This window comes from Neofelis nebulosa, chromosome 7 (genome assembly GCF_028018385.1).
Source record: "Neofelis nebulosa isolate mNeoNeb1 chromosome 7, mNeoNeb1.pri, whole genome shotgun sequence".
In the NCBI taxonomy this organism is placed as follows: Eukaryota; Metazoa; Chordata; class Mammalia; order Carnivora; family Felidae; genus Neofelis; species Neofelis nebulosa.
Genome location: NC_080788.1, coordinates 69,089,421 through 69,114,964, shown reverse-complemented (window position 1 = coordinate 69,114,964; position 25,544 = coordinate 69,089,421). Strand labels below are relative to the sequence as shown.

Here is a 25,544-nt window from a genome sequence, read left to right as displayed (position 1 = left end):
TGGCCAATAATCTAACCTTCATTGGCTACTCTGTAGTAGAGAAATGATAGAAATAATTTCCTTAAGGGGCGCCTGGGTGGCTCAGTCGGTTAAGCGGCCGACTTCAGCTCAGGTCACGATCTCGCGGTCCGTGAGTTCGAGCCCTGCGTCGGGCTCTGGGCTGATGGCTCAGAGCCTGGAGCCTGCTTCCGATTCTGTGTCTCCCTCTCTCTCTGCCCCTCCCCCGTTCATGCTCTGTCTCTCTCTGTCTCAAAAATAAATAAAACGTTAAAAAAAAATTAAAAAAAAAATTTCCTTAAGCTCCTAGACTCAACCAGGATATGTCTTCAGAGTGCTTCTTCCACCTCTGAATTTTATTTTGTTTTTAAGACCCTTACATGGAAGAGAGAAAACCTCAGTGGAATACTTGGCATTGACCCCAAATTAATGTAATTCTTCCTTCATAACTAGTTTTCCTCTCCCCCATTTCTCCCCCAGGTCCATATCTAGCTCTTTTTTTTTTTTTTTAATTTTAAAAAATATCCATTTTTGAGAGAGACACAGAGCATGAGTGGGGGAGGGGCAGAGAGAGAGGGAGACACGGAATCCAAAGCAGGTTCCAGGCTCTGAGCTGTCAGCACAGAGCCTGACACAGGGGTTGAACCCATGGACCACAAGATCATGACCCAAGCAAAAGTCAGACGCTCAACCGACTGAGCCGCCAGGCACCCCAGGCATATACAGCTCTTAAGCTCCTCTGCCTATTCCTGTGGGTGGCCCAAAGCCCTTCCTCCAATTGTAGATGTAGGGCCTCAGGTGGTTTTCACTCCATCGTCCTCAGTCCCATAGCTACTTAGTTATGCCACTCGGTAGTGCTCTGTAGTGTCCTTCTCCTCTGTCCTGTGCTTTCTATCCATGGTATTTGCTACTTCTTGTTCATTGGAATAGATTCTAAACCAGTTTTTCCAAATTTTGACATGTCCTATAGAATATAACTGTTAGGTTTACTACACCACTCATAACTTCTCAGTGCCTCCATGCTGTGTATTGAGTGCCTTATAGGCTCTTCATCATGGCCTTCATCAGAATTCTACCGATCTTGCTCTAGACTAGAATTAACACTCTCTTCAACCAAAATGGAACTACCTGCCCTTGCCTGCATCTTCCATGAGCCTGTCTGCATCTGTTTCTTCCATGTGAAATGTCTCGCATCCTTCCAGTTGATGTTCACTGGAACTTGTAAATTTACAGATTGTCGTTGCTTGGAATGCATTTGGCTCAGTTAATGGTAATTCATAAATGGGTGTCTCAGGTATCTGCCTGAAGCAATATAACCATTGAATTTTTACTCGTAACCTTTTCACCTAAGGTGATACTGCTGTTTAAAACATTTTTGGAGGTGAAGAATGAAGGGAAAGCTATTTTCCTTATTATTTCCTTGAAAATGAGGCAAGTAGCGTATCTCCAGTGAGTGTGTAGATGAAGGCATGATTATGCAACCTGACCAAATAAACCTTGATTTCTTACCGGGGACTAGTGGGGGTGAGCAAACAACCCTAATTCAGATACACCCCTCAGAAGACAATATTTTCATCTACCAAAATCCTATCCTTTTCCAAAATTTGTTTTCTTTTAAAGACCCTATGCTCTCTTATCAGGAAGCATTTCCTGATACCTAACAGAAGAACTCCCGTTGGTATTCTTGTAACCTGTATCCCACTTTTATCCCTGTTACATACCAGGTGTGAGGCCAGATGCTGGGGTTATCGGGATGCTTAGAAACCATCCCTGACTACAGGCTTCCTCAGTCCAGCAGTGGAGGGTAACTGTTCTGCTACACACTGTTAATACAGGCTCTTTATTAGACTTTCTTCCCCTGTGTAAAATACACATGCAGGTGAAAGAGGAAGAGAGTGAGGACTTAGGAATCTGAAGGTCAAGGAGTTCCTTCCAGGGCAGGAAACCTTTCCCCTGGGCCTTGGGGGAGGGTGTATGGGAAGGGAAGAATCCTTGGCATGCCGCCCCAAATGGCTGGAGCACAGGCAGCCTGGGAGAAGGGGAAGTGGTAGGGGATGAGAGTGGAAGTATAGCTTGGGACTGGGAAAGGAATGGGCTTAAACATCAGGCCAAGGCATTTGGGGTTTACCCAGTATTTAAAGGAAATAAGTATGAGGTATTGTAAGCATCAAAGTAAAATGTTGAGACCCATGGTTTTAAAAATAGAATGGTGGCAGGGCACCCGAGTGACTCAGTTGGTTAAGCGTCCAACTTTGGCTCAGGTCATGATCTCATGGTTTATGAGTTTAAGTCCCCCATCAGGCTCACTGCTGTCAGCACAGATCCTGCTTCAGATCCTCTGTCCCCCTCTTTCTCTGTCCCTCCCCTGCTCATGCTTGTGCTCTCTCTCTCAAAAATAAATAAACATTAAAAAATCATAATGGTGGTGGTTTGATGAACAGTAGATTGATAGGAGAGATGGAAATTGGAGATGACAGTGAGGCTGACTTTCTGAATGGACCCAAAGGTATCTTGTATTTCTTTGAAAACACTTGAGCCATTATTTTTTGTAATGACAACTATTTGTGCATATCCCTTACTATTAATAATGTTTCCTGAAGTTGGGCTTGGAGCAGGGTTTTGAAGGACCAGAAAGTTTTAATAGCACTACTCCTATCTGGAACACTCATGAATTCTGGAAAGTTTCCTTTATAACACAAACTACTCAGTAGTTGTTGTCTTCTTTCCAGATATTAAAGGAGATAAGGCATTAACAAGCATTAAAACACATTAACCATGTGTATATTTATTTTTTATTTTATTTTTTAAAGTTTATTTTTTTTAATGTTTATTTTTGAGAGAGAGAGTATGAGCGGGGAAGGGGCAGAGAGAGAGGGAGTCACCTAATGTGAAGCAGGCTCTAGGCTCTGAGCTGTCAGCAGAGCCTGACATGGGGCTCAAACTCACAGACTGAGAGATCATGACCTGAGCCAAAGATGGACGCTTAACCAACTAAGTCACCCAGGTGCCCCTAAAGTTTATTTATTTTTGAGAGAGAGAGAGAGAGAGAGAGAGAGAGAGAGAGAGCAAGAGCGTGGGTGGGGAGGGGCTGAGACAGGGAGAGAGAGAGAGAATCCCAAATAGGCTCCACACTGCCAGCACAGAGCCTGACATGAAGCTTGAACCCACGAACCATAAGATCATGACATGAGCTGAAACCAAGAACCAGGAGCTTAACCGACTGAGTCACCCAGTTGCCCACCACGTCTATATTTAAAATCCCAATAGTCATCATTCATTGGTACCATTTTCAGTTCATACCATTTTCTATGTGCTATGCCATGCATACATACTCCCCTGCTTAATATTTCCAGTACATGGTATTAGACCCGTTTTATGGATCTGGTGAGGCTCAGATACTTTAACCTGCCAGGATCACATAGTAAGTTTTGCTCCTTCCACGATAGTCATCTTGGTATTTTTTCTGTACCTTAAGCTTGTTCCTTCATCAGAAAAAGAAACTTCCTTTTGCAGCTATCTCTTCCTAGAAGGCTCATCTCCCAAATATTCACAGAACTGACTTCTTCAGCTCTTAAGTTAAATATTTGTTGCCTCCTCAAAGAAGCCTCATCAACCATCCAATGCAATGCTGCCTATTTCTCCACTTTCTTCATAGTATATTGTTATCTGAAATTATTTTCTGTCCCCTAGGCTAGAGTATAAATTGCATGAGATCAAGTGTTTTGAACCTCCTACACACTTTTGATTTATATAATCACAGCATTAACAGTTTCTAGAACTTAATACACATTCAATAAATATTTACTCAAGGGCTGGGTGAATGAATGAATGAGTGAATGAATGAATGAGTGAATGTTGTCAGAGCCCATGCTTGTTCTCCAGTTCCGTTTTCTAGATGTTTTCTCTCTGTTACCTAGCACAATGGAGCAGTATTGGCTGACCATACAGCCCATCAAACTGTGTGTCTGGGACCCAGACTGATTAAGTTTTAAGAACCAAGTATTTGTTCACCAGAACAACAACACACAGGTCATTCTAATTCTCATTAGTTAAGCTCACTTGGTTATATGTAAGCTTGCAGTTCATATAGAATACCTACAATGTGGAATTAGTTTAGAAGTGAACTTCTCTGATAAATTGTTTGTAGAACTTCACCTTTTCTTACTGCATTCCTGTTGGCTGATTTTTGTAGGAGAATATTGGAATTTACATAAATCAGACATTGTTCCTGGTTGTTTTTTTTAAAGCACCAGACATGTAAAAATTCCTGGTCTAATAAATTAGTAAATTCATATTATCTCCACACACAAAATAACCATCCTGGGAGGGCAGATTCTTTCATTCTTTCCTCAAACTACATTTTTCTTCTGTGGTTTCAGATTGCCCTTTTTAGAAGTGTGATTTTCCTTTGTCTTAGTGGGATCTGAGTCGACTTTGTCACTAGCATGTTAACCTCTCCTTTCCCCACACTTCCATATCTAAGAATAGCTTGTTGATTAACCCTAAGTGAGTGAAGGTGGCCTGCGGAGGAATTTTAAGTACATTTCTCGGTGTTCTGTGAAGTTACATGATCTTAGCTCAGTTAATTAACTTTGTTAAAATTGTATAAGGGGGTTCATACAATTCAGCTATAGAAGACGCAAAACAATTTGAAAGGAACCTGCCCTTTACCTTGATCTCTACCTTCTCCAGAAACCATGCTGTAATGCCAATGAACAGAATAATGGTTGACGAGCAAAATTTTAAGGCATTCTAAATATCACTGGTTGGTTTAATAAAATTAATTAGCCTGCCACGGAGAAAATTTACTAGCGTGCTGGTTAATTTCACAATGTAAAGTCAGAGAAGGGAGGTGGGGTTGAGGGAACAAACCTTATTAGTTTTGAATAATTATTTAAAGATGTGGAGCTGCCTATTCCAAACACTTTGATTGCCAAATCCATTAAGCTTTTACAATCTCAATGTTCGTATCCCAGTATATATAGAAAGGAATCTCTCTAGGTGAAATCATATGCATATTAGTTAACAGCTAGATGACTTAAAGATACAGAATAACAAGTAGAATCCTGATAAAACCATGGGAATGAGAACTTGCCTTAGACTAACTCATGGGAGGTTTCCATAATCTTAATTTGCCATTGATGCAATTATTGCTTTTTCTTGTCTTTTTAATCCAAACAAGATGTTTGCAGTGGCCATGGAAAGGTGCCTAAATCACATGCCTGAATTCATTTAATTTGCCAACATTGTCTTTTTTTCTCTCTTCCTGGTAATGGGCAAGAGTCAGTTCTGGTGCATTAGGTACTAAATCTCTTCAATTACCAGCCGGGAAGAAAGATTTAAAATTGTGCTTCAAACCTACAAACTGATTTAGTTTTAAAGCACAAACACTTCTCCTGTGGAGCCTAAATTAAACTGCAGAAAGGACGCAAAACTTGAGGAATTAAACCAGGCAGGGCCAAGGCTCAGGCCAGGGATAGGAGCCATTTTGGTTTCTTTCACTGGAGCCCCCCTGGCGCAAGAGGAAGGGGAGCAAGAACATGCTGCAGGACACAACTGTGTAAGGAAGTGCAGTGTCCCATTGCCTGGAAGCTAGACATGTAATACATGTGAGTGTGGAGGAGTCTAATTAAACTTTCCTTTTTTCCCTCTTTCTTTTTGGGTCTTGACAGCCATTTTCAATGTGGATGATTCTGTGGTTGATCTGGAGACCCTGGCAGCCTTATATGAAAATGTGAGTATCAAAGACCTACAGAGCCAGAGTTTCCAGATTATCATATCTTCACTAATTAAAAAAATGTTTAGGTCCAAAAAAATGGTCATATGTGACTCCTTCTGCGCCCCCCCCCCCCGCCCCCAAATCACTGAGCCATTCATGTTCTTGGGCAGAGAGGATTTTGACATAGTATGGAAGAGATTAAGGCATAGTTTCTATAAACATAAGCTCCAATGAGAGCAGATGTGAGAAAAGCACTAGGTTCTGACCGTGCTGTGCCATCCGGGTTAGCAGATCTCTTTGCACACCTGCATGAGAGGGTGGTTCAAAGTGAAGACCCCTTCTGTGCCATGGAACCCAGCCCTGTGGCTTGCTGTCAAAGTGAATAAAGGTGAGCTACCCACTTACTGTTGCTGCACACTACTGTTTTCTTCTAATGAATGGAAATATTACCATCTTGGATGATTACTTTTAGACCAAATGAGCTGATGACCTTGAATGTGGGAAGTAGTAAAAAGGTGGTGGGTGTGTGCTTTGGATTTAGAGTCAGACAGTTTTACATTTGAGGTCCCACTCCGTAGACTGCTGAGTGACTCTGGATCAGTTAAATCCCTTAAGCCTGTTTGATCATCAGTAGAAGGGGATTATAATGGGCTCTGTCTGATTTTTGTGAGTGTTAAAACAGAATTCAATATAAGTAGCAGTAGCAATGTGTCTTGAAAATAAACAGCACCAGACACATATGTGCTCTTTAAATTTGGGCTGTATGTGGAATAACCAGCAGCACTGGCAGGCTTTCCTGAGAAGATGACACAGGAAGAGTCAGAGTTCCCATGATTGTTAGCATTTCTGGTTCATTGACTCTGTTAGGATTTGAAAACAGAGTGAACCAGATTCTCTTTACTGAAGTAATGATATTTCCCAGGAAGCTGCCTGGCAGCTCTATAGTATGCCTTGGTCACCATGCTCAAAAAAAGTACTCATTTCATTGATTACGTCCCCTGGGACCTTAAGTCTCTTATAGAAAATTTCCGTAGCATAATAATCCAACCTAGTGAGACTGCCAGTTCCTTACACATTTTACATCATATAAAATTAGAAGCTATTTAGTACACCTGAGTGGGGCCTTCTCCCATTCCATCAGTAAGGCTTTCATTAATAGACAAGAGGGTGAAAAAATACCAGGCCATTGGGAGCTAGCATGCATTTGTTGAGTACCCGGAGGGCAGCGTGGTATTATGGGAGAAAGAGAGATTCTGAGTCAGGACGTTTATCCAGTACTTAGTGTGAGCTTACGTAGGATCATCTGAAAAGCGAAGATACAATAGTTGATACTGAAGGACTTTCCAAAAAGCCAACTGCCTTCTAGATGCTTTTTGTTGTTACTGTGAGCTCAGGACTGTGCATATGGGCAGTACTTGTTAGCTCACAGTAGAGGAAGGCTGCATGCAACTGAAATTGTTGGATAAATTGAGAAACTGTAGCTAAGTGCCAAAATAAGCAGTACAGACGAATGTTTACCGAATCTACAAACAGAGAAGGTGGAGACTGGAAATTAAAAAGTCAGGAGCCTACAGAAGTTAGGAGAGCTGTTCTAAGGGTCAGGAAACAAATACTAAGGACAACTCACTGATACCTGCTTGCAGGGGATTCAGAGGCAGCCGTCAAATGTCCTGACTTCTGTGTCCACCTACAGTCGCTTGTTAGGACCATTTGCTTCAGCCAGCGATTCGCAAATGTTAGCATGCATCAGAGTCACCTGGAGGGCTTGCTGCCCCAACCCCCACCCCAGCTTCTTGTGCCTGGGGTAGGGCCAGTTATTTGCATTTCTAACCAGAAACAGGTGATGCTAGTGCTGCTGGTCCAGAGACCACACTTTGAGACACGTTGCTTTAGATAGATTCTCATTGTTCATTCTGCGTGTGCTTTGTTTGGTTTCTCTTTTAACACAGAGAGCCCAGGAGGATGAATTGGTTAAAATAAGAAAGCATTACGAGACATCCAAAGAGGAAGAACTGAAGTTGCTGGATAAACCCGAACAGTAAGGATGTTTGAACACTTTTCTGTTAGGCCAAAAGGAGAAATGCATCTCTTTCCTCCTTCCTCCCAGCTCTGGATAATTGCATCTTGACTGTGCCGTGAGCTAAGTCGTAGCACCATGTCCCCATGACCTGTTGCATGCAGCAGAATGACCTGACTGCCCGGAAAAGCATCCAGGGGATTTGTCTCAGTCCCTTTCCCTATCCCTCATGATTCCCCTTTCTTGTTCTAGCAGCTTGTTAATTCCTCCCAGACTAAACATTCTGGCCAAAAGGGTAACTGAGGAAGGAAGAAGTCATTGCTCTGTTTAAGGTTCTGCCGATGCAGTTAAAAAGATGATGTCAGAGTCACAAAATTCAAATGGATTTTCCTAAATGTCGTGTCCGGTAAATGTAGTCTGAATGTGCCAGCTTTCCCTCGAATCTCTCCACCTGCTCTGCCCAATTTACATGTGACCTTTTTATCATCTTTGTACGTGCTGGTCGGTCACTCTGTTCACTATCTAGAGTTGTTTGCTCTATGGTTTGGGTTGTCATGCCACAGCCTTTGAACACCTAGACCTCCGATGAGTAACTGAGTGGCTCTTGCCTTGACTAAGCCCTTGGGGTCTGCAAACCACAGATAAGTACATGGGGTTCTGCAGCCCTTGGGCCCCAGCTAGCTTTTCATGGCCCAGGATTGAGGATGTGGAATGGGTCCAGAGTGGACAGCAGCATCCTTTGCCTATTGCCACCCTTGAGTGCTTGGTATCCAGTTCAGGCCACTCCCCTCAGCCTGGAGATGAGGTGAGTCATAAAAAACAAAGAAGAAACTAAGCAATCAGGTTTCAGGGAACAAGTGAGCCCTAGAGACATCTAAGTTTCTTTGGCTTGTGTTGAAACTTTTGTGCCTTGAGCTTGGGTCCCCTAGAATGCCCCACTCCTCTTGGACAGCCTGGGCATTCAGGTTCAGGAAAATACCTCTAAATGACTGGGTGGATGATTTCTCGGTTTATTTGGTTATTGAGAAGCCTTCATGATAATTTGGGAAACCTTAGATGAATTGTTCTCACATGGAGCATAGGAACCACTCCCCATGCCACCCCTGCCCCTCCCCAAGTTATTTCATGAAGCCCAGGAATATTGTGAATCATTGCAGATGGGGTTCTACTGCCCTTTTGGTCTGGCAACTTGAGCTACCCTCCCTACCAACTCCTGCCCCTGACCAATCCTGTGGTCCACTCCCAAGTCACGTTTCCTAATGTAACAGATTAATTCCCACTAAGGTGCTAATGACTGAATGTGAAGTGACTAATAATGGGATGTTTAGACACCAACAAGTCCATGGGGAGTGTTTGAAGACGGTCTTAGCCTAGGCTGCTATAACAAAGTAACCCAAAGGATGACTTTATAAACAACAGAGATTTATTTGTCACAGTTCTGGAGATTGGAAGTCTGAGATGGAGGTACCATTACAGTTGGGTTTTGGTGAGAACCCTCTTTTAAAATGTAGACTGCTAACTTCTCTTGGTATCCTCACATGGCGGAAAGCAAAAAGAAGGAAGCAAGGTCTTATGTCTCTTCTCCTAAAGGCACTGATTTCACTCAAGGTCTCAACCCTCCTGACTTAATTACCTCCTAAAGGCCCTACCTCCTTATTGGATTTCAATTGGGGGTTAGGATTTCAACATATACGTTTTGGGGGAACACAAACATTCAGTCCTTAACAGGGACAATAGGGCATATCAAGCATTTGAGTAGTGGCCAACCATACCATGCTGGGCAATGATCTCTAAGCCTGGAGTTCACAAGCTTTTCATGTAAAAAAAATCAAATAGTATTTTAGGCTTTGTTGGAAGTACTTAAACCTGTTGTAGTGCAAAAGCAACCAAACAAATGGGCATGACTGTGCATCAGTAGAGTTTTGTTTATGGACACTGGAATTTGAATTTCATACTATTTGTGTAGATGTCATAAAATGTTATCTTTCTATTGATTCTTTTTCAACCATTTAAAAATATGAAAACTATTCTTAGGTGGCAGGCCATACAAAAACAAGGTGATGAGCTGTATTTGGCCTGTGGGCTATAATTTGCCAACGCTGGCTCCATGCGCTGGGAATGGCTGACCCAGTGAAATGAACAGTGGGTTTCTACAACTGAAAGTGTTCCCCTTATCCTTTTGGGTTAATGTCTTTCTAGCATTATTTTTCAAGATTAATTGCCCGGACACAGAATAATGGTGGCAGGTAATTAACAGATAAACTTATTATTCCTTCTGATGATATGGATACTGATGATCTGGGTAAGAGAACATTTTCAAGGTTTATAAGTAGTCATTGCAGTGGCTTCCCAAAGATGCTAAGCAATTACTGGCAGCAAAGAGGACTGTTGCATTGTCCTGGTAAGGTGATGTGCTCAGGCTCAGCTGCTGGAGGGTGAGGTGCACGGGGATAGGGGCTTCAGGCCTGAGTGAATTCACCTTTACTGTTGACCTCCTGCATAGTGCAGCGTTTGTTTGATTTTAGCCAGGGTCTGATTTCCTGCCAAGTTATTTCCCATTAGTTCCAAGTTAGTCGACTATAAGCATGTTTTACATACTGGAAAATATGAATCATTTATAGTTCCAGCATTGAAATTTTCTGAGATCCCTATGATGCCCAGTCCTATAAATCAGGGCAGGGAGAGGTTGGCCTCATCACTCACCTCATCAGCTTTCTTGTAGCTCAGGGCCAGATTTAGAAAGCCATTTCGCATAGAGGTGTCCTCTGCTTGGGCCTGGGCTGTCTGAGAACCACTCCCTCCAAGGATGGCCTTCAATTCTTTGCATTCTGCCTTGGGATGGTGGTGAGATGAGGTGAGCTCTATTGGAGTTGAGTTGGCCAAACACATGCCTTTTGCGGCCTGGATAGAGGACACCATGTAAAGCCTATTGGGATGCCCCACTCAGGGTCCCCAGTTTCCTCAGCACCCTCACAAACACACTGACTTGGTGAAACAAGGCTCTGTGAGTGTACTCCCCTGTGGAGGAACCGTGTACATCCCACTGTGTACACAGCCCTGTGCACACAGCCCTGAGATGGTACCATTTGGGGGTTTAGGGAATGATCAATTAAACATTAGTCCCTTGAAATAGTGGGCCGTATTGCCTCATTCCACCTGTCAGCTGAGTTGGTGCTGTGGATGGGGATCCACACAATGTCATGTGCAGAACTTCTCTCCTAAAGACAGACTGGAGTCGCAGCCCTTCCTGGGAAAATGAACCTGCCCTGGGAAAGAATGAGAAGATCCCTAGTTTGTGGCTACTTTGCTGTTGTTTAGTCCTCTTTATACCTGGCCCTAGGTTATAAAGTTAGATTAGTCTGACAGGAAGTAAATCTATACGTATCCATAAGTACCAAGGCCCAATGCCCCAGACATATACTTGGAGATTTGTAAAAGAGTTCTTATCCCTGCTCGTAGGGGGAGAGTATAAAGCACAGCTGGGGGTAATAAGATATTTATCAGCCACTTGCCTCATAGCCCTTGAGGTTACTTATGCCTCTGGTACTCTTCCAGATAAACGGGAAAGGAGGTATCTGTGGTGCTCTTCCTCAGGGCTTCGCACGGCTATTTTAGAACAGAAAGTAACATAAAATCGCAGTCTTCTCAAATGTATGTCTCCAGTAATTCTTATCTTCACATTCCACCAGGTGCCCAAGCCAAAAACCTGCAAGTCCTCCTGGATGCTTCCCAGCATCCCTCGGGGTTGGTCAGTTACTCTGGTTCCAGCTGCCTGAGTAGCCTTTCTCATGTATCTGCCCCTCTCCCTTCACACCACAGACCCCCTTCCCTGCCCTCTGAGAACAGTGTGGCTGCAGCCCTGGAGGTCTTCCAGCGTCAAATCTGCTGTCCCCTTCAACTCACCGGCCAAGCCACTGCCATGGTGATTTTCTTAAAAAAAAAACTCAAAGTATCACCTCTCTGTTTGAAATCCTTTAAAAGTCTTTATTTTAGAACGCAAATCTCCATTTTAGCATCTGAGTTCTGGTTGTCTTCTCCCACAAACACCATTCATCCTGTCTGGGCCTGCCCTGAGAGTTGGTCACATGTGTCCTGGGCAAGCTCCAGAGGGCTCCAGGGAACCTTGGCTGACATTGTCTGTCGAGGGCTATGACTTGGATGGCCTGCACATGGCTCTCATAGGCCCCATCACTGAAATATTTACTATACCCTGCAGCAATGGGTGCTTTATTTTTCAGATTACCAGGAAGGAATTGTGTGTAAGTTAAATCCTCTTCTAAGGTCTTAGCATGGTACCTGACACACTGTGAATGCTTCCTACATGTCTACGGGACTGACTGAAATTCTTGGTGACTGCTACTCTGGCATTAATTTTCGGTGACACATTCCCCACAGTTGTATCCAAAAGTCATGTAAACTTCTTGAATTTCCCTTCCCTCCTCTAACTCTGGATATGCGTTTCAGACCCTTCTTCATGCACAGGTCTCTGGATCTTTACGGTTCTCTGAGAACCCTCCTAGTCCAGTTCCTAATCCCAGTGAGGCCTCGGTCCTGGAGAACCTGGTAGTTCCTTTCCACTCTATCCTGGGTAACGGGAAGTTGATGAGCCTAGGGGCTTGTCTCCTTATACTAGTCCCAAACCTCCTTTCTTGAGGCTTGTTATAAGTAACTGTACATCCAGCATTCTGTCCTTTTCACCTGCATCCTCGTTGGATAGCTGAGGTGTCCATCTGTATCTTCTCTCACACAGTCTCCACAAACGCTTAACTCACTGTTTATTTAAACTAGAAAGTGTACATACTCTGGGGATCTGGAGCCTACTTGGGGAGGAGTGTCTTGCGGTCACTGCTGGGAAAGGAGAAAGGCAGGGTGTGGCCCTTGAGTTAGCTCTCAGCATTGTCTGTATAAACAAAACTTCCCGACAGCCCCATGAGGACCAGATGCTGCTAGTCCCAACAGCTTTTCACTGCTTATATTTGTGAAAACTGGTGACACTCCTGATTTCGGTCACAAGTGAATCAATGCTTTAATACTAATTCTGTGAGAAACAATTTACATAACAAATACAAGTTTTCATCTCATTTTAACTCAGAATTTCTATGGGTTTCCACTATTATACTCCAACATGGTTTTCATAATAATCAGATTTACAGAACTTTAAAAAACAAAGGTATCTTTAGTTTTATGTGCATTCTTTGGTTCATCTCACTGTCATTTAAAAAAAGAAGAAGAAGAAGAAGAGGGCGCCTGGCTGTCTCCGTCAGTATTGCTGGTGACTCTTGATCTCAGGGTTGTGAGTTCAAGCCTCACAAATGGGCATAGAGCTTACTTTAAAAAAAAAAAAAAAAGAGAAAGGAAAGAAAAGATAAAGGACCATGACCTGGATATAGGATTAAAAAACAAAAACAAAAACAAAAACAGCTGATAATTAAAATCTTATCAAAACCCAAGGCCTCCTAAAAACAAAGTAAAAGAGGCCCAAAGTACAAGCGAAGGAAACTTCTTTGGGTATGGAAAGAAGGGTTCAGCTTTGCTCCTATGGAAAAGCATTCTTGGTGAGAGATTGCGAAATGTCAAAGTAATGATGTTATGCGTTGACCAAGGCTTTCAGAAATATCAGTTAATCATCATTTCAGCCCCACACTGAATTTAATAGCTGTTAGTGGATTTTCTCCTTCTCTGAATTCGTGTCCAACTCTTTCCGCCCATTTTAGTTTATACCCCTTCTTCTGGTGGTTGGCCTGGAGAGTAGGTAGCTCTTCCAACTTAATTTTGCAAAGGGCACCAGTGCCCAGCTGCTCAGACAGTGAGCTTCTGTGTGTATGTTAGCACTCACCTTTAGCTTTTAAAATCTGTCTTACTGTAGTTTTTAACACTGATGTCTACTTAATGAGTGCTTGCTTTGTTCCACACACTGAGCCGTAAACTCTGTCTTCATAGGCAAGTTGATGTGGGAAAGTAAATATCTGTAGAATAGGGTCACTGTAGACTGTTTTCGAATTCAGTGAGCAACAAATAATAGTAATCTCACCTCAGGAAGAAACATTTTGTCACTTCTCTACAGACATCTGCCTCAAGCCTTCACTTTACTGTGCCTGTGTTAAATAGACCCTTAGAGAATGCTGCGTTATAAAGGGAGTTCATTATTTATTTTCATATACTAAAGGTAACACTCCTATTGGCATAGCAGGAGATAACTCTTTGTGGTTCAGGATAATTGCATTAACACTCTGTGCCTAAAGTAATGTATACACGGTACATTTATATACCGTCCTAGAAGCTCACTTAAAAAATGGCTTGGTTGTCAACAATATAACACACACCCTTCGAAGTCTTAGGTCTGCCTGTCAGGTACATTTTATAATTGTTAAAATTGACACTATCAAGTAAGGAATGCTCTCATGGTAGATCTTTTTCAACTGTTTGTTTTTTTTTTTTTCTTTGTGAGTGTGTGTGAAGCTAGATGATCCATTATTAACTTTTACAGATTTTTACACGAGTTAGCCCAGATACCTAATTTTGCTGAACGGGCCCAGTGCATAATCTTCAGATCTGTCTTTTCTGAGGGTATCACCTCCTTGCACCGAAAGGTAGAGATCATCACAAGAGCTTCTAAGGTATGTTTGCTATCTAATTTAAGAGGGTGGTTTTGCCCTTATTGAGGGTAAAGAAGGAAGCAGGGAGTGGGAGAATCAACTAGAATCCCTTTGTAGAAAACCTTTGGATTTAAGACTGTGTGTTTTGCTAAGCAGAGCTGTGATGATTATCCTGAGTATGTGTGTGCATGCAGGTGAGGGAGGGAGGAAGAGAGAGAAAGAAAGTCAGGTGCAGACTGACAGGGAGAAGGAGGAAAAAAAATGACACTTCTACAGATAGATTCTTAAATATCACAGATACCTTCTAAGGTACATATTGGCCTCTTAAAAACAACCTAAAAAGTGTAGTGTGTTTGCTACTCGACTGACTGGATTGCAAGAGATTTTGCTTGAGACCCATGCACCTGATCATCTGACATGTGTCCACACAGTGAAATAAGATTCTAGAGACTTGATAAGCAAAATAAATGACTGTGATAATAAGTGGTGGGCAAATACATTTTTGTTGGCTTTACCACACTGGTATTCTTTGTAAATTCTAATAATTGTTTGTTTGTTGGTTTGTTTTTCCTCACAATGACCCATGTCCTTAAGAACATGATAATCCTCTCCACACATATGTAGTATTGAGTTCTTCTCCGAAGGCATGATTCTTTTCCTTCAAAAATATAAAATGCTTCAATAAAGAAAGTAGAAATACGACCAAGGAATAATAGACACCCTCTGATAACACCCTAACAAGGAAGGAACAGAGGTTGCCCTGGAGCTGCATTTCCCTTTCTTTCTTTACCCTACAATAAAGGAAAACAAAGTCAACTCAGACTTTGAGAAGGGGGAAAAAGTACCAACTTGAAAATTTTGCACTTTGAGAAAAAAAGAGGAAAACTAAATGGTACGAGGAGCTGAAGAAAACCCTAAGCAGCTTGAAATTGTGAAAGTTAATAGACATCTCTGCAGATACTTAACGAACATAACCTATGGCCTGGAAATACATTATTATAGTTTATCTCTGAGGACTACACCCAGAGATAAAGAAGAATAGACTTGGTATTAAACTTGCCCGACATTTAACTGTACTATTTGTACAGATACATTGTCCAAAAACAGATCCTCAAATGATAGCAGACCTGTTTCTACTTAGAAGTCATCAGATGTAAAGTGTAACTCTACCAAGTCTCTTTGTTCCATTTACATAAAATTTACAGATTTAAAATAAATATTTAAAAAATAAAACTGGCTCAAATAGAAACACTAATATTTAGTCCTCACTATTAAGACATGCAGTTCGTAATTCATTGAAAGGATAGAAAATGATGACTTTCAGTTCATTGAAAGGATAGAAATTTTCCATGTCGTCAGCTGTCAGTCCAGCCACCAAATAGCCTGATGGCTACTTAGTAAATATTTGCTGTTGAATGAACATAGGTACCTTTGAAGTCCAGCTCTGTAATAATCGGTATTTGCTGTCACAGGGCTTGCTGCACATGAAGAGTGTGAAGGATATTTTAGCTCTCATTCTGGCTTTTGGAAATTACATGAATGGAGGAAATAGAACTCGGGGACAAGCAGATGGATATAGCTTAGAAATTCTGCCCAAACTCAAGGACGTCAAAAGTCGGGTATTTATTTCTCACAACAAGATTCTATGATTTGCCATTATATTCCTTCTCTACCTTTAATTTAGACATATCTATGTGTTTTCTTGGTTGCTCCATTCATCTCTTTTCTCCCTTTAACAATAAACTTTTTCTTTGCTTTCTTTTGACTTTTGGATAAAAATTGGTTTTTCATGTTTGGTCTGACAGAGACGACAAAATCCCCAATATTGGTTTGTTCTAAAAGAACGCAATTGGATGTTGAACTGTAATGAGAGAAGGAAACAGCACGCAGTATCAGCCATAGCACAAGGCTTGAGTCTGTTTGAATTTAGTGTTGACTACTTGTAATTTACTCATTCCTGAGTAGGGAGCAATGTTGAATCACCAGTTGAGCTGAGCATTTGAATTATTCTTTGGCCCACAACAATTGGGCCGAGGGTCTACTGTCAAACTCTCTGAGCCTGATTATCATTTGGCTCCACACCCCTGCAGAGCTTTCTCTTTAGAAACAACCAGCCCATATCTAGGCGTCCCATGGGGAGCAGGGGCAGTGAAGGGAGGGGAAACACACAGGCAAATTAGAATTAGACCCATGTGAACAAGACACAAAGGCTGCCTTGTGGGAGGGCCTGCTTGCCCCTGGCCTCCCAGGGTCATAAAGTGGCATGGCGCTCCTTTTAAGCTGTCCTGATTGTTTTTCACGCCATTAAGAACACACATTTTTTGAAAGGTGGGAAGGGAGGGATGGTTTTCTGTTCTAGTCCCTGGTTCCCTTTGGCACTCCCCCACCCCCTCCTGTCTTGGCTTTATGCCAGAAAATAATGAGACCGTGTATATGTTTGTTTGTTTGTTTGTTTGTTTTAGTCATTACCTCAGAGGTCTTATGAATTATCTATTTGATTCTTTTTTTTTTTTTTTACCCCCACAAAGAATAGTGGAGTGTCATAGATATATAGATGTCATAAAAAAAAAATTGCTGGACAAAGAGGAGAGTGGGAAATCTTGCCAGTCGCAAACAGAATTAGGACCAGGTATTGCAAATTAAAAGTATCAGGGTCACAAACTGAGATTTCAGTACTCAACTATATAATATGTTAGTCTCATGTGAATGATTTTCATTTAAGCTTCTCTTTTAAACCTAGGATAATGGGATTAATCTGGTGGACTATGTCGTGAAATATTACCTGCGTTACTATGATCAGGTAAGAAATAGCATTATGTGGAAAACTACACTAATGGGGTTTCAACTCTTACACATTGTTGGCATTCAGAAATTAGATGATGGATGGGTGGATGAATTTCAAGTCCAACATAGAATTTGAGAGCTATCCAGCCTCCTTGGTTTACAGATGGGAATGCTGAAGCCAAGAAAGTTTAGTTGACTCTTGTAAAGAGAAGCATTATTCAGTGCCTTTCAATCTACTGACTCTTAATCCACTCTATAACACAGTTTCAGAGAGACCCCCAATGCCTTCTAACCAGATCGTGGGGGTCTTTGTGAAATCTATATCCATTCAGTAATTGGTTGTATCTGAAACTGGCTCTGGGCTGCAGACCAAAATGTAGGAAATCAAGATGCAGTAATACCCAGTACCTTATCAGTAATGTTCATCTGCGAACAAGTTGAAGAAGTGGAATTTGAAATCCATCCTCTCTGCTCAGATTACATTTGCAATTAGAAATAAAAATTTCAGTGAGAATCCACCTGAGCACAATTTTCTATGTTTAATTCCTTCTCATTAAATTGAGAACAAGGAGTCCTAACTTTGAGAAGAAAGAGGTACTGTTGTAAGGTGTTGGGAAATCTAGCAATCAATATGAATGGGAAAAGTCTCAGGAAAATGTTGTCAGGACTCCTGCTTAGCTGTCCACTCAAGCAGGGTTTTTCCTAGGCTCCAAGGGAAGAAAAGTAAGGATTCCAGGGCCTTGTTTTCAAAAGGCCTATGATTCCATCCAGAAGAAAAGCTAGGCACTGATGAAGTCTATAGGCTTCTATCCTCCCCTCCTCATCTGTCTGTTCTCAGTGTCTCTGAAGTGAATCATCTCCCAACCCCCCTCCTCAAACTTCTCCTGTTTCTAATGAGGAGATTATCATTTCGGTCATTCAAGCATGAAGCTTCTGCTCCTCTTTGGTTCCTCTCTGTCCTTCGACTAAATTGTTTCTCATGTTTCTTTCTTGTTTTTCATCCCTCTGCCCCACTCATCCAGGCTTTAAGGTAACTCACCTGGACTATTCTGGTTGCTTCCCAGCTTGTCTCCCCACACCTGGTTGCTCCTTTTCCAGTCCATCCCACGCCCAAGGCCCAATCAGTTTTTATAGTCCTGGTCCTACTGCATCACTTTGTTACTCAAAAACAGAAATGACTCTCCATTTTCAACTGAATTAATACTCTACCCAGTTTAATTCCAGTCTTTTACAACCATGCTTTTTTTTTTTTTTTTTTCCATTTTCCCCCTACACGTAGTCTGTGATTTAAGACCCCATGTTTTCCAAACACACCCTATGTTTTCTCACTGGTGTGTTTTTATTTTTATTTTTAATTTTTTTTTTAATGTTTATTTATTTTTTGAAAGAAAGATTGACAGAGTGTGAGCAGGGGAGGGGCAGAGACAGAGAGGGAGACACAGAATCTGAAGCAGGCTCCAGTCTCTAAGCTGTTAGCACAGAGCCCGACTCAGGGCTCAAACCCATGAACTGTGAGATCATGACCTGAGCTGAAGTCAGACGCTCAACCAGCTGAGCCACCCAGGTGCCCCACTGATGTGTTTTTATATCCAATGTTCTCCCTGACTGGACCTCTTCTCATCACCAGCCTCTTTATATTAAGCTTCTGTCTTATTAATACTCTCTTGAAATAATAAATTAACTTTTGGGAGAAAGCTCCCAGTAGCAACACATATATTTGCAACCTAATAGGTAACAAGCTTTTCAGAAATGACATGGAAAGGACAACTGGTCCCCTCTCATTTAAAAAAAAAAAAAAAAATTGGTACAAGAGGCTGCAGGTAATTTCCCAAAAACACAAAAACAAAAGCAAAAATCAAACAGAAGATATAAATCGCCAACTAGATACATAGACCTAGCGGTACAAATTGATCAAAACTTTATTAGGACTATCACAAATGGCTGATGGACTTCTTCCCTGTTTAAGATCTCCATGTATAATGGGACCCATATCTAGACTGCCCTTGACTCACCAAACTGTGTCCTATAAAGGGCACCTTTAAAAAAAATCACATGAAGATGGCACGTGCTTGCCAATCTGTTTCCCCACGGAGCTGTACCTACTTATGGGGGACACATTTCCTCATTCATGCAAGTGTACAGTATGGCTTAGCAAGACTTTGACCTTTCTGTATCAGAAGCCCTAGAAATCTATATAATATTTCTAGGAATTTTTATCCTAAGGAAATAAATAAAGATATGTATCACTATTATACTTATAATAATTTGTAATAACAAAATATAGCAAGATTTTGGGGAGGTGTCCAAAGGTAGAGACTAAGACCACGTCAGTTATGCTAGAGTTACAAGATGGAATAATACACTGCCATGGAAAGTATGTAGGAGAAAATCTAGTGGCATTAGAAAATACTCTTGATCTGCTTTTATATTAAAAACATGGGTTTAAAACAATATATAATTTCAAATATGTAAATATAAATATACATAAACACACAGAAAAACCTAGGATACCAGAGATAGAAAAAAATGTTTGATTATCTCTGGGTGGAAAAGATTTTAACTTTCTTCTGTCTTTCAATTAGACATAATGAACACATGTCACTTTGGTAAAAGGGAAGAAAGATAAAATGAAAAATAGTACAAAATAGTACAACTATTCTTCCCTTCTTCCATGAAATCTTTTTTCACTTCCTTATCTTTTAATCCTTTGAAGCCGGGGAACACTTGGTTTGAACTTCTGTCTTGATACGTCTTATTCTGCCTTGCATGTAGATATCATTGAGCAATTAATTGTTAGTCTGGCATTGCTCCTTGAGTTCCAAAACTCATTGTTGTCTGTTTTGTAGCATCTGTAATTTAGGTGTCTGACAAATACTTACTAGGTTGAATCTGCTGTAAATATCCGCGAGAGTGTAATAAGTGACATTTGTAAATAATTAGGTGCAAAGAGGTGAGAGCTTTATTCTGGTAGAGGGGGCAGACATGTTGAAGCTTCAGGCAATAGGTATATACCCAAAGTTCTGGCAGCAGGTACTAGTAGGACAGCAGAATTATCTGGAAGAATCTTGAGAGGTAACATTTCTGATCTAGGGTTAGCATAAACAGATTTATCTTGTAGTGTCTGTAGCGTCTACACAACCAAGTCAGATGCATTGTGTAGGAAGGCTGAAATTTGCCAATGAAATGTGACCCTCAAAGAGAGCTAAACCTAGTGGAATTGACTTCACAGAGGAAAATCTTCCAGTAAGAATAGTTTCAAACATGGGAATGGCTCAGTATGGGAAAAATCAGAAGTCAACATTTGTGTGATGCTCTCCTGAGTTTCACAGTGCAAAAATTCATTTCACTCAGCAAGAGTATAGAATTATGTGATTTATTAAGCTATCCCCTCCCCGTAGGAGCATAAGTGATGATTTTTGTGGTTAGTTGTGATGAGCAATTAGCAGGAGAAAGGTGACTCCTGTTCCAAGCCTCCTTCTACTCATGTTGGTTTGGGGTCCAAGTCCAGGTTTGTGAAGCTTACAGAAATCCATCTAGAGCCATGTCTTTCGAGCTCTAATGGAGCAGCTTTCTCAAGAGATGCTACCAGGCTGATTTGCTCAGTAGCACTTTCTCTTTTTCTAGCAAAAAAAAAAAAAAAAAAATTGAAGCCAGTGCTGAATCTGATAAAAAAAGTTTTAGAAAATAGTTAGAGATAACATGCATGAGTTCTTCCAATGTAGATTGCCATGGAGCTTCTCGGCAAACATCTTAGATGGTGTTCCATCGTGTCACAAGTACTACTTCGTTGTTTTGAAAACAGTAAAATAAGTATAGAGAGATGGGGAAAAAAGCACACTGATCTTGCAGAATGTTTCAATAAAATGAGGAAAACCACCTTTTCTTAGCATCTCAAGTGGAGCTAAAGGTCTTAAAGGAAGGGAATTCCTGAAACCATAAGAAAAAATGACAGTAATTGAAATGTCTCCTGCTCAAGGTACACACTTTTCAGAACAGTGTTTTTATAGGTGCCAAACAAAGTTTGATATGCCACGTGTTGTATGCTGTACCGAGAGCTATATACAGTACCTGCCCTCACAGTGCTTGCAGTCTAGCGGGAGAAGCCTCTAAGTTAACACGGCAATTTTGAAATTGACATTGATAAGCGCCGTGACAACGGTAAACAGCAGGGGCCCTTGTAAACACCCAGGTGCTGAGGGTTAGAGGCAATCTTTGAGGAAGTGATACCTGTTTTGAGACTTGAGGAATGATACGAACACATGCAGGTGTGAGGAGTTTCTACAGAAGCGTTAGAAAGGGACAGTTTTATAGACAAAAGCCCAGAGACAAGAGATTGTGGCCTGTTCTGTTATTTTATGAACATTTAGGAGACGGAGTTAGAGATAGGGGGAAGGTGGAAGAAGACTGAGGGTGGAAGAAGCCAGATCATAAAATGCCTTATAAAGCAGTTTCAGAGTTTGGAATTAGTCCTAATGGCGGAAGGAAAGATGGAATGTGAAGGAAAGCTGGCAAAACAGCCTGTGTGGAGAGAGGAATAACTGAAGACTGCCTGAGATATGCAAGATGCAGGGCTTATGTTAAACAACTCAGGGACAAAGCAGGATAGACTGGAAAAGATATTTGAGGCTCAGCTTATCTTTCCATACGCCTGAAACTTGTGTCCCTCAGGTATTTCTCAGCTTAGATCCTCTATGACGTATAGTCGGGGAGCTTGTCAAAAACTATGGCAAACCAGGCCCTCAGCAAGTATATACAAAGATAAGCCAAAGAACGTTTGGGAAGTCTTTACATATATGTGAAGAACTTGATCCCCCCCCCCCCCCCACACCCTCTGGAGCTTAAAGCCACAGCCGAGGGTAGGTCACAGCAGAAGGGAGGGTGATTGTTTCTTCCATTGTAGTGCCTTCTTGTTCAGCACCTTCCGACGCACACCAGTTGGCATACCCCAAAGATGAGTTATCTAATTGCTACCACGTGAAGCTCAAACGGGGACTTTAAGTACTTTCATGTGTTCCTCCTGTGCCTTTTTCCATGAGAGGACGGCGTCCAAGATCCGGGCATACCTGACAATTTTCTCTTCGATTCGTGAGGCAAAATAGAACCCAGCCCTCAGTGGCATTAGGACCAAAATGATATTGTGGAAGACACGAAAGCATTTCAAAGTAACCAGGTCCAAACTTAGGAATGGCCAAGGAGCATTTCTCGGATTCTTATTGCGCATTCAATAAAAGATGCTTTGGAATTTCAATTGATAGTGACAATTGGGGAAGTATAACATACTTTGTTAACCATGTCTTTTAGGAAGCAGGAACAGAAAAGAGTATTTTCCCTCTGCCTGAACCACAAGATTTCTTTCTGGCTTCCCAAGTCAAGTTTGAAGACCTCATAAAAGATTTGCGCAAACTGAAGAGGCAACTAGAAGGTAACAGGAACTGTTCTGTTATTATGATAATAGCTAAGCTTTTCTTTTTTTTTTTTTAATGATTGAGGAGGAGGATGTATGTCTGGTTCATGGAAGGGAATTGGCGCAGACTTCAATTCCTCGTGAAGCTCTCCATCTCTTGTGCTCTGTTTGGAGGTGCTATGTTTGATTAGTGTTAATTAGTGCTTTTTATATCCACATCTTTTACATCTACATTTTCCAACATATTACAGATGATCATTTTAATAACAATAGCAGCAGCCCTTTATTGAATGCTTATTGTTGTCTCATATAATTATTACGGCAACCCCAATAAGCAGGAACTGTATACCAACTCCATTTTACAGAGGAGAAAAATGAGGTTCAGGGAAGTTACATTCACACAGCCAGTGAGAGGCAGATTTACTGGGCTCTAATCAGGTCTATGTGATTAGAACTCATGCAGTTTCTAAGCCAGGTTATTGTGCCGCCTGAAACATGTCACATGTGTGCACACATGTGTGCAGCCACACACGCCCCTATATATGTGGTTCACGTGTAGGAGTCTAATAAAGGTGTCAGGACACATAGTCAACATTCTCTTTTAGTTTATTTACAGTTTTAATTATTCACCACAACATGCTGAAAGCCCCTTTTAGGTTTTTTTTTTTTTTTTTTTTAAGGTGAAAATATGTCTCTCTCGAGCAGGAATTTTCCTTTGGCATTGCTAGAGTCTTGTGTTTTCACTGTGGAGACATCTCCTTGTCCAAGAATATAAATACTTGCATTGGAGCTTGTCTAACTCCAATTGAAGAGCTCCACGGAGGATTTAGGGAGCGTGTTAATGTGGAAATGGAGCTCAGAGTGCCAAAAGGAGAGCTTGAGGAAATGAAGAGCTTGAACCAGGAATATTTTTACACTAAGACATAAAATAAACATTTTAAAAATGTTTATTGTGAAAGGGCGCTCAGAAACCCAAGTCTTAGACAGAGAGCAGCCTGGAAATGGAAGTGAAGTGGGACAGATCCCTGGTGGCGGGGAGAGCCATTTAGCTTTATTTTGGGCATAAAACTTGCTTAAATAAGGAGAGCGGTTACAAGTGAATATTTCTACCTTGTAAATTATTTTTAAAGGAACATGTGGATTTTTTTCCCTCCTGTTGATGTGGTTAAGAGCGTGAATGCAACCAAATGGATGCTTCATTTAGGAATGTGATATATGAACTTGTGGTTATCCTTTTCCCTTTCATAAAAAACAAAAACAAAAACAAAAAAAAACCACTGACAGTTTTATCCTTGTCTGAGATGAGGGGCTGGACTCTCACTGTGATGAAACAAAGTGAAGCGTCCTGCAGCAGGTTTCTGTCGCTCTCCAATGGCAGGATTAGGGCCCAGGCCAGTCCCCAGGATGGCTGCAAGCTTAGCTGTGGCCAAGAAGAGCCATGCCTTTCACTCCGTGGCTGTCCCTGAATATGACTCCCCCCTGGTCTCCTGGCCCTTTGCTGTCTTGTGTCGTTTTGTGAGCAGAAACCTGGTGTATGTGTGACCTTTCCTCCTCTCCTGCGGCCTCTTTCAGGCACCTTTGACTTCTGCAAGTGTTTGATGATGATAACAAAGGGATGAGAAGAGTGAATTGGGAAGACAGTGGAGAGGCAGGTGTTCCCACAGAGCATCCCCTTTAGCATACCTTATTTTCTCCAGGGCGATCCCAGGTGCCATTCCACATCCCTCCGTATTCAACTGACACTTTTCCTCAGTCATTTTAAGGAGCTGCAAGAGCTTCTGGAGCTGGAGGACCCACCCTGTGAGGGGAAACGAAACATTACCTCAGTTGTTTTTCTCCTTTGTATTAGACTTCACCAAGAGATGTGAAGCACCACAAGGCAAAAGGGAAAAGTGGGACTCCCCTCCAGCCCCCCACATTGGATATTTAAACAAAAATGCCCTGCTAATCTTTCGAGATGCCAGTGTTTTTAACACATGAAAGGTACCTAGTAAATATTTAAAGAAAATACAGACCATTGGTTCTCTAATGAATTTCTTTTTCTCCTAAATGCCATCTGGCAAGATGGCCAGAGTCGTGGCGGTCTGTTTCATCTCCCTTCCCATTCAGGTTCCACCTCCTTTTCCATAAGGCCTTGGTGTGAGCCTAGATTGAATGTTTAATTGAAGAGGACATAATTTTCACACATACAGCAAAGATTTGATGAGGCTTTGAGGTTTATTGTAGCCATTAAAATGTCGTGGCTGCTGGCAAAACCCCAGAAAATGTCTAAAGCTAAACCAGATGTGATTAGCAAATTTCAGGACATCTCAGGCCCCATTTCTCCAGGCAGGCATAGCCCTTGAGAAGAAAACTGTTTTCAACCACACCTTAGCAATAGGGTGGGAATTAAACTATAGTTGTTGGTTGTGCAAATGGCAGTGATACAAATAGACGTTGCCGATAAGCATCTTTTGTAGAAACGAGAACTTTGAATAGCACTTTTATGTAGATAAAAAGAGCAGGCGGCTGATGATCACAGTATCAGCCAGTTTCTTGTGTGATTATTATCTATCAGATGTTTTACATAATCATGTCTTTTAATCTTTACAACGACCCCACGAAGCAGATACTATTATCAGTCTCTCCTAGGAGGAGGAAACTGAAGTTCATGGTGTTCACATAACTTGCCAAATTACAGGTGATGATCTAGCCACATTTTGAAGCTAGATATGACTCTAAGGCATGCACTTGTCATCTATCCTGCCTGTGACCCAGAGGTCTCCATATTTGAACCCAGATCAAAACAGTAAGTTATGTGTTAAAGGCAGAAAGCCTCATGGTGGTGCCAATGACAGAGAGTTACTGAACATGTGCGCATGAGTGAGTGTGCGCGCGCGTGCGCGCGCGCACGCACACACACACACACACACACACACACACACACACTCTTAGAGCCACATGTGTAGACCCTCAGATCAGAGACAGGAGAAAATTTACTTGGGGATGGGGAAGAAATATAGGAAACGGGTCGCGAGAAGTGAATAC

The 25,544-nt window shown here is 41.6% G+C and overlaps 1 protein-coding gene across 5 annotated transcripts in view; it reads left to right on the top strand.

Moving 5' to 3' along the window:
- The window catches only part of FMN1 (formin 1), a 433,957-nt gene that overhangs the window by 282,906 nt on the left and 125,507 nt on the right, over window positions 1-25,544 (top strand). For all 5 annotated transcript variants that reach the window (XM_058738290.1, XM_058738286.1, XM_058738287.1 and 2 more), the window contains 6 exons: window positions 5,670-5,731; window positions 7,666-7,754; window positions 14,221-14,350; window positions 15,802-15,948; window positions 17,070-17,129; window positions 22,415-22,535. In XM_058738290.1, the coding sequence (XP_058594273.1) occupies window positions 5,670-5,731; window positions 7,666-7,754; window positions 14,221-14,350; window positions 15,802-15,948; window positions 17,070-17,129; window positions 22,415-22,535 (609 nt within the window). The remainder of the gene's footprint in view (window positions 1-5,669; window positions 5,732-7,665; window positions 7,755-14,220; window positions 14,351-15,801; window positions 15,949-17,069; window positions 17,130-22,414; window positions 22,536-25,544) is intronic.